The 14548-nt window shown below is 40.7% G+C and overlaps 1 protein-coding gene across 1 annotated transcript; it reads left to right on the forward strand.

Annotated features, from left to right (window-relative positions):
• The first annotated feature begins 475 nt into the window (after nucleotides 1-475).
• LOC141003691 (type I phosphatidylinositol 4,5-bisphosphate 4-phosphatase-A-like) lies at nucleotides 476-6608 on the forward strand. The gene is made up of 7 exons (XM_073475113.1): nucleotides 476-768; nucleotides 1801-1982; nucleotides 2595-2701; nucleotides 3289-3400; nucleotides 3489-3541; nucleotides 3633-3723; nucleotides 3956-6608. The coding sequence occupies exons 1-7, from the start codon at nucleotides 666-668 to the stop codon at nucleotides 4097-4099; spliced, it is 792 nt and encodes a 263-aa protein (XP_073331214.1). The 5' UTR covers nucleotides 476-665; the 3' UTR covers nucleotides 4100-6608.
• Nucleotides 6609-14548: the final 7940 nt, after the last annotated feature.

Genomic DNA, 14548 nt, shown 5'->3' on the forward strand with positions numbered 1-14548 from the left:
CGCATCCTCCATCCAATTTTCTTGGAAATCCGTTAAGTCGTTTTTGTGTAATCCTGCTTACAAACCAACTAACATAAGAACATGTATGAAAACACAACTTCCTTAGGAAAGGTGATTAAACTACTTCTTTGGCCTCAGAATAACCTCACATTGAAGGCTTTTAAATGTAAAATGTAGAGAAATAAGTGTTTAAATGTTTTTCTAACAGAGTGTAGCAAAGGAAGGAGTGACCGAGGTCAACAAAGGAAGCTGTAAATCAGCCTAAACCTCGTTCCCCCTGCTCGAAAGGATGGAACACACCCCGCGAAGGACGCTTCGTACGTGTATTGGAACGCGGCCCAAACTGTCAAACACTCCATCGGATCAGACGGCGTCTCTGACCCCGCCCATCGCAACCGAGCTCGCTGATTGGCGGAGCCGCGCTGTCCATCACGGCCGTGACTCAGATCCCCGTCATGTGACCGATGTTTTCGTTGTTTCACTTCCGCCTTCTGTGTTTCTCGCCGTGTCATGTGGATGTCGAGACCCCGAACCGACGAGCTCCGGGGCTGAAATCTCCACAGCGACTCTTCCAGGAGCCTCTAACGGGACTCTGAGAGCTCTCACCCGGGGCGCAGACTCCTTCCCGAGGGCGTTTTCGAGAGGCCGGACCCGGGGCGAGAGCGATGGCGGACGGGGAACGGTCGCCGCTGCTGTCCGACCAGCACGACGGGACGAACGGCTTCTCTCCCGGGAGCGGCGCTCACGGATACCCGTCAAAACCACAGAGTACGTCGGCCGCTGCGTTTCGACACCTACAAACATAATTAAATGTCACAGAAGAGCCAAATAAAGAGGTTTAGTTCGTATTCAGGCTGAGCAGCGTCGTAAACAAATGTTAGCTAGTGTTTGTTTTAGCTAGCTAGCACAGTTCGGCTAACGTTAGCTGTAAATAATGAAGTTTACAGACATTGTGTGTTGTTAATTAAGGTTTCGTGGTGTCACAAGTCAGTGACAGCCACGTCAAATGTATAACATGTAGTTAGAGATGTGATATTTAAGTTTTGTAAATAAAATGAGCTGTTTATAAAGGAGATGAATGAGCAAAACTGACTTGTGGTCAGTTTGGTCGGTGGTTTCTAGCTGCACCAAAGGTCAAAGTTCAGCCAGGATGTCTAGTTAGTTCATAGTAACAACAGTTTAAACGTTTAATAGACATTTATATCTAATATTTATCTTACATCTTATAATAATGTAAATAAAATGTGTTTTGGTTCGGTAGAAACAAAAAGTCAATATGATTTAACTACGAGTAAAAGCGATAAAACAGGCAAAATCACAGAAAGAGTGCAAAAATAGAAAAAACAAAAGAATAAAATCAATAAAGGACGATAAGACACCACAAACATGGAGGGCATTAATCAGCTCTTGCTCAGTTTTAAGTACTTAAATGCTCCATCATTGTATTCAGACTTGTCAGAGACTACACGCTCTTCATCTCGTCATTATCTCGTCCCTCCTGTGTCGTTTCCCATCGACTCTGAACTCAAATCCTGTCTTTCACGCTCCCTCTCCTTCCTGTATCGCACTTGATAAAGTCTGGCCTCTGGGTGTGTCGCTCGCTGATAAAGTCACGTGAAGTGATTTGATTGTTATACGGTGTTTGTCTCACTGTGAGCAGATGGTTCGATGGTTAATGTTTGAAGAGGGGAGCTAATCCGGCGCTGTATCAGCTGTGATGAGTCGTCCAGTGGGAGGTCATTTTGATATTAACAGAAAACTGTAACTGAACTGTTTCCTCCCGGGTGTCTGTCTCTCCAGGTTTGGCGCCGTTCCCCAGCTCGTTGGTCCAAGGCGAGCCTCCGCCCCCGTACTCGCCGCAGGGCAGCCCGGACAGCAGCAGCGCTCCGGTCATCAGCTGTCGGGTCTGTCAGAGCGCCATATCTGTGGAGGGCAAGACGCACCAGCACGTGGTGAAGTGCAGCATCTGCAACGAAGCTACGGTGAGTCATACAGAGAGCTGCCGGTTTGATCGATTAAATGACTGGTAGTGAATGAATTACCCACTAATTTGATGATCGATTCTTCAATTCCAGTTTCTTAAATGTGAATATTTTCTGCTTTCTTTCCTCCTCTGTGACAGTAAACTTAATATCTTTTGGGTAACAACTAATCGATGAACAGAGAAAATATTCAACAGATTAATAGACAATGAAAACAGTTGTTAGTCGCAGCTCCAGTATGTTTATGCAGTTTTTATTTGCTGCCTCGTGTTTGAAATATGTAACCTTCTCAGAATTATGGACACGAATTCCCGTCACAGATTCGTGTTAGAAATGTTCTCACAGATCTTAAAGTGTCTAAAAGCCGAGAAGAAGTTGAGTCAGAAACCACAAGACGTCAAACTGTTGTGCTGAGTGTCGTGTTTAACACCCAGACATCCACAGTGGCTGGCGTTTCCTGTCTCAGGAAGTCTTCCTGAGAAGATGTGCAGAATTTCTGCTGATGAAATCGAAAATAAACCACTGAGATCTATTTTAGAAAGCCTGGAAACTGAAAGTGTTTAAGGTTTTCTTATCCTCCACTTCTCTGTGTCTTTGTCTCTCCGTCTGCAGCCGATAAAGAACGCTCCCGTTGGAAAGAAGTACGTCCGCTGTCCATGTAACTGTCTGCTGATTTGCAAAGTCACGTCGCAGAGGATCGCCTGTCCGAGGCCTTACTGGTGAGACGGAGAAAACAGCGCGGGATTATTATTCACTCATCTCAGCTTTGGCTCCTAATCACACCATCTGTGCAGAGGAAGCCCATTCATCCACCAGCCATTCACATAAAACTGTCATGGATGAGATTGTTTTGAAATCACAGTGAACTATTTTTGTAGTTTATCTTGAGCTGCACCAGAAAAGAAAGGTTTATCAGATTAAATCTCATGGAGTAACAACAAGTCATCCACTTTAGTTAAAACTGTTCAGGTCACCTGGACCGTGTCTCTTCTCCTCTGGTATAAAACGTCAAAGATCAGCTGATGTTGTAAAAGTCTTTAAAAATTTGAATAGAGTTTGGTGCAGTCAGTGTCTTAGCAAAAAGCAGTAGTAAGCAGTTGTACTTCCACTTTATTCAATTCCTCCTTATTTAATCTACATTTACTGTTTTGTATCTCCTCTTGGGGGCGGCAGAAACAAGCTGGAACGATGACAATAATATATCATCACCTTATAAGTTCTTCTACAGCAAACTTGTTGGTTATTTACACATCCAGCAGGAAAAAGTAAGATTTTTTTAAATGTTTTTTTTTTTTTCTTCTGACAGTAAACGCATCATCAACCTGGGACCAGTTCACATCGGCAGAGACAGTCCTGAACCGCAGCATCAGCCCGTCGGCATCCGGGTCATCTGTGGACACTGCTCCAATACATTCCTGGTAGGACACACACACACGGATGACAATGATTTTTCTATTTCTGTATTATCTGAAGTCGTTGCTAATCCTTTCTCTGTCTTTCCTCCAGTGGACGGAGTTTTCTGACCGGACCTTGGCCCGATGTCCACACTGCCGAAAAGTGTGAGTACTCTTATAATTCTCTGTGTGTTTGAGTTGTCCCCAAAACAGTTTCATTTTTACTAATTATATATTTTCTTGTTTCTATTTCCAGCTCTTCTATTGGCCGACGGTACCCCAGGAGGAGGAGCCTGCTGTGCTTCCTGCTGTTCATCGTCCTCGCCGCCTCCACAGCAGGACTTATGGTGAGTGTCTGTGTGCGTGAGGACTTCTGGGTAATGATGGTTTATGGTTATTTGGTATGTTTTCAGTGTGCTAAGCTTTTCTGTTCACTGTCAGATGTTAATAAGACGTTGAATGAGAGGCTTTATGAGGTTAAAGTGTATTATTATTGTTTATTATTCCTTTAATCTTCCCGTGGCATGCCAGTTTGACCCCGCTGCTTTAAAAACATTTCCCGTCTGTCTCTGACTTCAGGTCGGTACGTGGTCGCCGGCTCAGAGCTCTAAAGGGATCTACGTTTCGTGGGTGTTGCTGATCCTCCTCGCTCTGTTCACCATGGTGAGAACCATCTACTGGAGGTGTCTGAAAATCAGCGACCCCATATCCAACATCACGTAGACAGAGAGAGGGAAGGCGAGAGAAAGGGAAGGAGGGAAGGAAGGAAGGAAGGAAGGTGAGAGGGCTAGTGGATGAAGAGAAGGAGGATTAAGGTCGACATGGTGAGAAGCAGAGGCGGCTGAAAATCGATGAGATATCATAAATAAAATTCCACATTCATGCCAAATCGGATTCACCATAAATATGAGCTGTCAATCGTCAAAAAGTACAAAATGGAGATTTTTCATTGTCTTCTATTCACCAACACGAATTAAAGATGGTTCTTGCACATTTGGAGTTTGGAGAGATGAACTGAGGAAATCAAAGAGGGTAGTTTGAGATGAAGACGAACACGCTGGATAAAAGAGAGCAGAAAGAAAATGTACTTTAAATATTTAAATATTTGTTTTTGACCCCGTAGTTTTCTTCCACGTTGTTTCAAAACCTGATGGTGCTTTTTTTTAGATTGGAGCTACCATCAGTCGTTTTGTTCACAACAATGTTATTTAAAAAACAGGAACATTTTGTGCCCCAAAATTACAATTTTCCTCTTAGGAAAAAAAATGATGATAAAAACGTAACGCTATCAGTGTAGGCTCGATTTGTATGGATCAGTTGAGGAATAAATGCAGTGAAGGAGGTGTTTTAGTTCGCCTTTAAGTTATATAATCATACCAAATAAGAGAAAAACATTAATTAAATCTAATCAAACTGGAGGGAAGAAACAAGATGTGCTTATTTTTGCTTTTTTTAAAAAACAAAATTAAGTCTTTTCTGATTCTCGCTTGAAACATTTTCTGATCCAACTTGAAGAGTTTTTTTCCAAACGGAAGTAACAACTAGATCCACTGTACTTTAAACTGGGAAATAAATTAAACCATGCTCCCCTTTATAAAGGTCCAGTGTTGAGGATGAAGTGGCATCAAGCCGTGAGGTTTGAGAGTGCAACCAACTGAATAACCCTCGTCTCACCTGCCTCTATGGGGGGTACTAAAATGGCAAAAAACGTGAAAAGCCCTCTTTAGCATTTGTTAAGTCTGTCGAAAACAACTAAACGATTCTTCATTTTAGGTAATTATTCACTAATAAAAACACAGTTTTGAATATTTTAATCCATTTCTGCCCTAAAACCTACACACTGGATCCTTTTAAATGAACATTTTGACATTTTGGAAAATTTGCATTTGCATTTTCTCGCTGAGAGTTAGATGAGAAGATTGATACCACACTCACACATGTGCAGCTTCAGCTAGCAGCTAGTTAGCCTAGCTTAGCATAAAAACTTGAAACAGCTCACTAATCGACCTGTTATATTTTGTTTGTTTGTTTCGTCGTAACAACAAACAAATTGTACTTTTACTGAGTGTTATGTGTGTGATTATTTCTTGCTCTTTCCCCCTGTTTCCAGTCTTTATGCTAAGCTAACTAGCTACTGTCTGCAGTAGGGATGGGACAATCTATGATGCAGTAAAAACATTTCCCAAAATTTAAGCAGTGTATTTCTCAAAATCAAGTTATTTACTTGTGTTTTTTGGAATAAAACTCTTCAATCAGTCAGTTTCTGAAATGTGGGTTGAACAGCTGCTCTGAAATCACCACATTAACTTCAACCACAAACTACTGAAAACATCCTAATAACTACATAAAGTGCACATATCATTTAAAAAGTATCTACACGTCTTTTCTTTTAGGGCATTGGTCATTAAGTGGAACATTTCTTATAAGTTTGCTGACACAGATTATTTGTCCGAAGTGCTTAAGTTAACTGCTGTAAATGTTATAATCACGCAGGGAGACTTTCCTCCAATCAGAGGAGAGTTGATGTGTGAGCAGATGTACAGGCTTGTTGTAAAAAAAATACAAAGATAGCAAACATAACACGATGAGGGAAATGTAGGGACATGTATAAATCAATAGACACGCATTAAGTGGCATCTTTTTTGTTTTGTTTTTCTCGTATCATGTCAGATCATCTCACACAGGGATTTAGGGGCATTCATTGCATTTACATACAGTATGTTTTATTTCATATTAACGTTCTGTGCTGACAAAATGATTGACGACATTTCAAAGATCTGATCGTGTAAACTTGACTGGAAGTAAGTGGAAATATCTTCATATTCTGCTAAATGCTTTTTTTTAACTAAAACCCAAACTGATACAAACCACTTGAAGATCACAGAGGATGATTTATTTATTCACCGTCTCTCTTTTTAATCATCACCCATCTTATTTGAATCAAACTGAATTGAGCTGACGCACTAGTTCAACCTGCTCCAGTGACTCGTTCTCTGTCAAAGTGTAAATATATTCAGTGGATGTTGAATATTTTGGACTGTACAGAATAATCAGAGCTGTCGCTTCCCTCTTGTGGCTGATTAATGTAAGTACCCGCTGACTGTGAAACATGTTGCACTACATTGTACTGATGTACTACTACTGTATGTTTTTGTCAATATTATTCAGGTGGATGGATTGTTTTTTTGTTTTTTTTTGTATAATGTGAAACAAAGTAATACTTTTAACAAGGTCCTCTGTCTCAAATGTCTCTTATTTGCAATTATCGTTAAGGGATTTGGTGATTTTTGTCAAATAATAATGAATATTTAAGTCTGCGACACACAATCTACGAAGGAAACTGTTACGTATCAAACACTCATGTATGAATCGACCAAAAGACGCCCGGTAAAATATTTAAAAGCTTGAAAATGAACAAATAATCACATTTAATGGAGACTGTAAGCAGGTTTAAACAAACTGAACTCAATTACATGGTAATTAAAACTGTAAACAAATGAGAATTGAGAAATATTTATTACAATATTGCTGCAACTAAGCTTTATTTTTCTCCATCATTCTGATGATTTTATTTTTAAAAAAATGTGTATAAGAAGTCAGTAAACCAGACTTTTATTGTTATGTACTTACCACTGAGAACCACTAGAGGTCACCAGGCAGTAAGAGGACAACAACACAAGAAGCAGCCGGTACAATTTTACATATCACATAGTCAGAACATGATCAGCTTTATTCTTCAGAAAACTTGGGAATCAACAAACCTTGTCACTGTAAGATGGTGCGTCCTCACTCATATACTGATTTATAAATATACTTTATATACTATACACACTCGTGTGGTTCTGATTATGATCGTATTGGTCGTATGGTCAGTCGGTCCACTGGGCATCATTTGAATTCAGTGAAATAAATCTTTGTGCAGACATTCATGGTCTGAGTTAGTATGAATCCTAAAGCCTCCGGTTGTCCCTTCAGATATTTCTATCCTGCCAGAGGGTCGCACTCAGGATGATGTTTGTCTGGCAATGCATAAAATGTTTTCATCAATCCGCTGTTCATCCTGTGTACAAATGTAGGAGCACAGTCTCTTTTTTGAGTGTGCCAGGTAAGTTATTATCACAATCACTGACCAACGCACCAAACTTCAAGGTCAACCAGCACTTTGTATTAAAACACCTGATAATACACAGTGATGGTCAAGAGTCTTATATCTTCTGTGCCTAGTCGAGCTTTCGCAGATGGGTCCTACTTCGTTCCCATCAAAAGTCAGTTAAGATCTTTCTCTTCTGATTAAAATCTCTTCTCCAGAACTACATAATGCACCTTTAAATGTACTCAAGTATCAAAAGTACAAGTAAAAGTATATTATACACATATTTACCTGCATGTATTTACTGACTGACCAGTGATCAGATCTGATTTTCAGCATTTTTCTGATTGTTGGAATCAGTTTGTTGCTGATAAAATCAATTAATTTAAAAAAGCACTACTTCGGCTCAGATGTGACATGTAATCTGCAGAGTAGCTAATATATTTTACTTAATCTTTTATTTTATTTCATCTTTTATTATTTTAACAATTCCTTTTTATTACAATTGGTGTGCATTAGTCTCCAAACCTGTTTTTTCCCTCACTTGTAAAGCACCTTGAATTGCATTTTGATTTGTTTGAATAAAGTTTGATTGATGATATGTAAAGTTAGTAAAAGGTACAATATTTTCCTTCTGAATGTAACAGTGGACCTATAAAGCAACAGGAAATAGAAACAGTCCAGTAAAGACTTCAGTGTTTCCGCTCCGTCGTGTCCTCTCTCTCTCTCTGTGACTCCCTCCCCTCTCCAGCTGCTGCCTCAGAGGGACGGGTGTCCTGCCACGCAGCGTCTCCCCTGATGCCTCTCTCGGGTCTCTCGCGGCTCAAATCCCGCTGAGCCGGCGGCGGCTTGAGCCCCCTCGGAAATCCGAAACGCTCCAGTTCCAGAAACCCCGTCTGTTTCTGGGACGCCTGGAATTCCAGAATACGGGAATGTCGGAGGACTTGTTGTTTTTTGGGGGGAACTGGGAAGATTTGCTCTCATAGTTTAGTGCTTTTATTTATTTGCTTTTTTAACTTTTTATCCAGTGTTACGATCGGTTGGTAACGACTTATCTCAAGCATCCTGTGAAAGCGGATCCGCTGCCTTTTTCTTTCTTTCTCGTGGATTAAACATGGAAATAATTACAGCAGTATAACAAGAGAAAAGTCTTCGTTTTAACAGTTTACTTCCTAAATTCTGGATATCTTTTTTTGAATTTTGCAAGTATACATGTTTCCTGCCCTAAAAATCAGACTGATTTGAAGGTAGACGTGTGTAGAAAGTGTTTACTGGACATACCTGTGTATCTGTGTGTGTGTGTGTTTTGTGTGCATTGACCATGTTGGAGGAAACAAAGCCCCGGGGTTCTCAGCAACAGGCCCCGGCGAACACGGGTCGCCCGAAAACATCGAGGATGAACGGCAGCAAAACCAACCACGTCCCAAACACAAGCAATGCCCTCAACCCTGCACACCGGTGAGGAGGAAAAATCTGTGTAAATGTTAAACGTTAGTGGCTTAAAACTGTCTAACGATGTTTTCTATCCACAGCGGGTCCGAACCAAAGGGGCCACATTCTTGAATGGTCATGTTGTGCATATGGAGCAATTAGCATGTGTGAAATAGCCCTCTGATATTAACCTTCGCTAACCCTGCTGAGCCTATAGCTAAAACAAGAAGACAACTGTGTGTGTGAGTGTTATGTGTGTGTGTGTGCGTGGGTGTCTCATCTGTCTAAATCCAAGGCTTTAGAGGTTTTCGTCAGCTATGCATATCATACATACTGTCCGGGAACAATGAAGCACCGTGTGCAGCGGTGGCAGAGCTCTTCTCCTGTCTTTTAACTTCAGCTTCAGCCACTTTCTCATCGTCTGCTGTTTTCATTCCTGTTGGTTTAGTTTGTTTGATCTGGTTTACGTCACCATTTTTCTTCACCGAGAGCTTCATCAACTCGTCCATTCAACAATCACTTCATTCATTCATTCATTCATTCACTGGCAATTGTTGGAAAAAGATACCAAAGCCACCACTACTAGAGATTAAAACCCTGCGTTAATAATGTGCAGTGGTTGTAGGTAACGATAACGAAACATCAAGTACAGTTTTGAGCTGCGTTTACTTCACTCGAGTATTTCAATTTTCTTCTGCTTTATACTTTTACTCCACTACATTTATTTGATGACTTCAGTTGCTTCCTGATTTAGATCAATTATACAAAATAAAGTCAATAAATAGACGATTACATTATTTAAGACTTTATTGAGCCTTTAGGGGTAAATTCCCAAGCTCCACATTTACCAGCTGTTTTACTGAAGTGATATACACATTAATACATCAGTAATTATAATCCGATAATACATGTTATTCTGAAATTGGCCTTTACTTCAATGTAATACAAGGACTTTTTTAACTGGTTATGAAACAGTCTTGATTTAATACCGGTGGCCTCTATATAACCTACATAAGCAAACAAGACCGCCAGCGAGAAGATCAACTATTTTTATATAGATATCTATTCTTAATGACCGCTACCACGTTGGATTCTGACCTACCCAGGTTGGAAGTCATAAAATTATATTATATGGCAGCGTGCTGAGGATGAATTGTCTCGTTTTATGACACTAAAACAGATTTAACTCATAGTTTCACCATCATCATATAACAGTTATTAATCTTACTCGCTCATACCGCTTTTGTCCACAGGGGGCGCCAGAATAGAATAAATAAAAGTTCTTTATAGCTGCTTTAAAAGGTGAAAGTTGCTTAAGGTGTGCAAAAGCTGCACTCTGTTCAGGCATTAACTCTTGAATTTACGATGTCAGACTTTGATGTCTTAAATGTAATTAAAAAAAAAGTACTGGCACATGCATGACTCTGCTGACCTCTAAGAGCGGCGATTATTTCCTCGGTAGCACAAAGTCTTGAATGGTCGGACCAGAACCATTCATTCCAAAAAGCTTTTAATAGTTTTCCTCGGACAGCCAGTACACTGGGGAGGCATTTATTATAGTGTGTGTGTGTGTGTAAGTGTGTTACCATCCCATGCCTTGAGGCCATTATGAGCCTCGGCCGGGGTTTGATGGGATGACAGTATAAAGCGACGTAAACACCGAAAGACTCCCCGCTGCGCGAGTGTGTGCGAGTGTTATCAGAGTTTAAGCACGAGTGAAGGAAAAAGTGAAAGCGAGGGAGCGATGGGGACGAAATTTAAGCGGTAAACAGGAGAGAAGATAAAAGTGGAAGAAAGGAAGACAACAGCAACAGTGTGCGTGAAGGAGAGAGAGAGAGAGAGGCGGTTTAACGCAAGGTGTGAAATAGCTTCGGTCTGAAGCAAGGCTTTGCTCTGAGCTCTCTGTTGCTGTGGATTTAGACGTCTGGATTTAGGAGTGTTTATATATGTGTGTGTGTGTGTGTGTGTGTGTGTGAGTAAATCTGATTTATCTCCATGTCCTCTTGTCTCTATTTTCAGGTTTTATCGCAGCTCTGTCATCCGATGCTTGTATCACATTTTATATAAAGCCTGATTTACGGCCACACGTGGACAGAGTTTTGGGGTGTTTCTGTTCCTCGTTATTGCTTCGTTGAGATTTATAGTCGTGAGAGAAAGGCCTGTCGTCTATATTTGTACGTTTAATATGGATCTCCTGCCGTTACCTTTGACACACACATTGGTGGCAAAGGTTAAAATAACGTTATTTTGAGACTGTGTCAGCAGATTGAGGTTAAAGTTGAGGTTTCATTTGCTCGGGCGGATGGTTTCTTGCTGGCTCTTTGTTAGCAAACCCTTCAGGACCATCGATGGAAAATCAAAAGTCTTTAAAAGCAATTTGGAGGTCAAGTCTTTCACGTGTAAATTCTGATATTTGTACATTTTCTGATAATATGCTTTGGAAACCATTTATTAAGCATTAGTAAATAACCAAATAACTTAAGTTTTACTAGTTACTTTCATGTTTATAGGCAAAAAAATTAAAGCCGCAATATTTACAGATTTTTTGGCCACTTGGGGGCAGCAGAACAACAACAAAATGATCAGATTAAGCAAATGGGTCAGTAAAGACCAATGCTGGAATGTAACAAAGTACATTTACATAAGTACTGTACTTTTTTTTACTCCATTACATTTATTCCATAAATTTAGTTACTGTTACTAGTTAGTTATCGTGCAGATCACATTTCAGAAAACACAACGTTGTTTTGTTTTGTGAATGTTGTGTTTTGTCTGCCATTGTGTTTGTCTCGTTTCCCTGTGTGTTCTTATGTTGTGTGAAATGTTGTTGTGTTTTCTGAAATGTAATTGTTTTGTGAAAAGTGTATTGTGTTTTGTGTAATGTTGTGGTGTTTTGTAAAATGTTATTGTTGTTTGAAATGTTGTGTTTCGACCCTCAGGGCCGCCATACACTTCTCACTGAAAACAGCTGCTTGCACCTTTTAGAAACCGGGTTGAAGAACCAAAGCAGTAAACGGGGTTGTAAAACCAAAACAATGAGCTGAAAGATGCCACAGCGGTGGGAGATAACTCTCAAGCCACCAAAACATCACACATAGTAATTTGATGCCTTGTTATTATGAAAACATTTGGTACGGCAGCTAATGATGAAGCACTCGTAGTCAATGCCGGTGTTAGATTCCCCGTTTCAGTGAAGAAAGTCGACACATTGTGGAAACCGGTTCAAAAACACGCTGACCTTGTTCTGCAGCCTCTGCAATGACGTCGTCTCAGTCACGCACACATTTAGCCTACACACTCACCATATGACCAAACACCTCGTAAATGTTTGAGAGGGTTTAGGTCCTTGGAACGTGGCGGGTGTGATTGTCACAGTGCGTCTGCGTTAGAAAGAGACAACAGGTGGATTTAAAAGTGCAGCTGCTGCGTTTCCTCCCATCTAGGATCCCTTTTCTCTTCTTTTTTACTAGCGTTAGTGTTTCTCATTCCTTCATCACTTTCTTCTTAACGTACAAACGCTCCAAGTTCACGCCGTTGTTTTCAGCGTCCCGTTCCCTTGTGTTCCCTTCCACCTGTCGACCGTTAACACTTTAACGCGACGTTCCACGCAGTCCTTCCTCCGGTCTCGCTGGTTTTACTGGTTGAAGTTTAGCATCGCTGTGGATCCGGAGGATATTCTTGTCATGTGTATCATCAACTCCAACTCTTGCCATATTTCTTGAGGACCACCACAATGTGAAACGTGATACTAATTAGTGGGGATGAGCGAGTTTGAGGCTTGGGCTGATTATTGAGAAATTCACCATATCGAATATCAAACAGCTGTGATTCTTCTCCTGCGAGGAACTGCTTTCACTGTCATCTCATTTATTAATTTATACAGTGTTATTTCTTGAGAATCTTTAGGCTAAGCTAAGTTAGCTGTCTGCTAGCTTCATATTTACTGCACAGACATGAGAGTGGTGTCAATATTCTCATCTAATTCCTGTCTAAATGCACCCTTACTGAGTTCCCAACCCATCAGCACAGTGCCCTCTCAACACTACTGTATACATATGTGGAAATATAGTAAACAAGTGAATTAAAATGCAATCTCTTTGGAGGATCATGAGTCTGTGACAGTTCAGTTTCTTTCCCTCCTCCATATTCAAAGTCGTGAGTATGATGGGCCTGGCTTGGTGTCCAAGATACTTACAGCTGATTGAATACAATGTGAAGTGTGCAGAGGCCATTAATGATAAAATATTTTCATGGTCCTCACTTAACAAGGAAAATTCCCCCATAAAGAAACACCCCAGTACAGATTTGTGTTGAATTAAACACTTTATCGTTGTGTGTTTGAGCCGAGCGATCTGACGATCGAGTCACTTTGTGTTGGACTCCATTAGCTCATCCAGCTGTGAAAAGAGTTTCTGGGTCAACCAGTCAGTCCAGCCTCAGTATCCGGTTATTAAGTGTGATAACTGTGGACAGGATGTCGTAGTACAAAGCTGCAAGTCAGTGACATGATTTTTAACTTGCGAGAACAAAGGGAGAAGGTAGAAAGGCTCCAGAGAGATAGATATTGGAAGGAACCATCTTAAATTTAGAGTTCAAATCTTTAGATTATTATTACTTTGCTTCCTTTGACACAATTTAAATATATTTTTAGTCTCCTAAAATAGTAAAAGTCTTGAAGCCACATCAGTTGATACACTGTCAAGAGAGTGTGACTGAGACAGAATGACACATACCTCAACGGTGATGAAAAGTCTCCTCGGCTATAAGCGAAGCTACGGTGATGATGAAACTCGAACTACACGCACATGCACATATTCACACAGCACTTCACGATTCAGTGTCCACTATCATTTTCAGCTGTCCGTCTCATTCAAGCTCCCTGTGAGGTCAGAGAGAAAACATGCAAAAGATTTTACATGAGAGGACTCACGCTGGTGGCCTGTCTCAGTCCTCACACTTGGCATTTACAAGTAGTACAAGTATATGTAGTTCATTGTGGAGTAGTGTGTTTTCTAGTAATTATCTAAGGTGCAAGTTGCAGTTTCGTGGGAACTGAGGTCCAACAAGTGTTTTGGGTCACACCGACAACCCGTTTTGTAATAATGCTTTGCAAAGTTTACGGATAAACGTTTAAACGAAAGATTTCCAAACTGCCGGCCCTATCTTAAGTTTCAAAGATGGGAAAAATCCTATCTTCCTATTAGAGAAGCAACTCCTGAACTGAGCTGTGTCCCTGAATTTAAATCTTAAATTGAGAAATCCTAACAAGGACTGTACACTCGATTCTTCAGTCCACGCTCCTGCACACTAGACCACCTGTATATCCATCACATGGGCTTTCTCACTTTACTTGTCACTGGTTAGCCAATTTTAGCTTAGATGAGGCGCAGGTGCGTTATTATAGATACCAACACAGTTCTCGCCATACTAGGCCTGTCGTTGGTTGCGTGTTTCTATGCTTGACTCAAACTTGGTAATGTCTGTTTTTCTCGCGGTTCTGAATTGTTTATGAGCTGTAGTTTCCCCAGTAAACACATCGACCTCTTCGGTCTCTCTCCTGGTCTTCTGCTGGCTGTTCCTCGCAGGGTGTCTCATCCAGCCGCTCTTTGCTGCAAGAGTGTCTCTGGGCAGACAAAGCTGCTTCGACGGTC

This window comes from Pagrus major, chromosome 10, assembly GCF_040436345.1.
Source record: "Pagrus major chromosome 10, Pma_NU_1.0".
Lineage (NCBI taxonomy): Eukaryota > Metazoa > Chordata > Actinopteri > Spariformes > Sparidae > Pagrus > Pagrus major.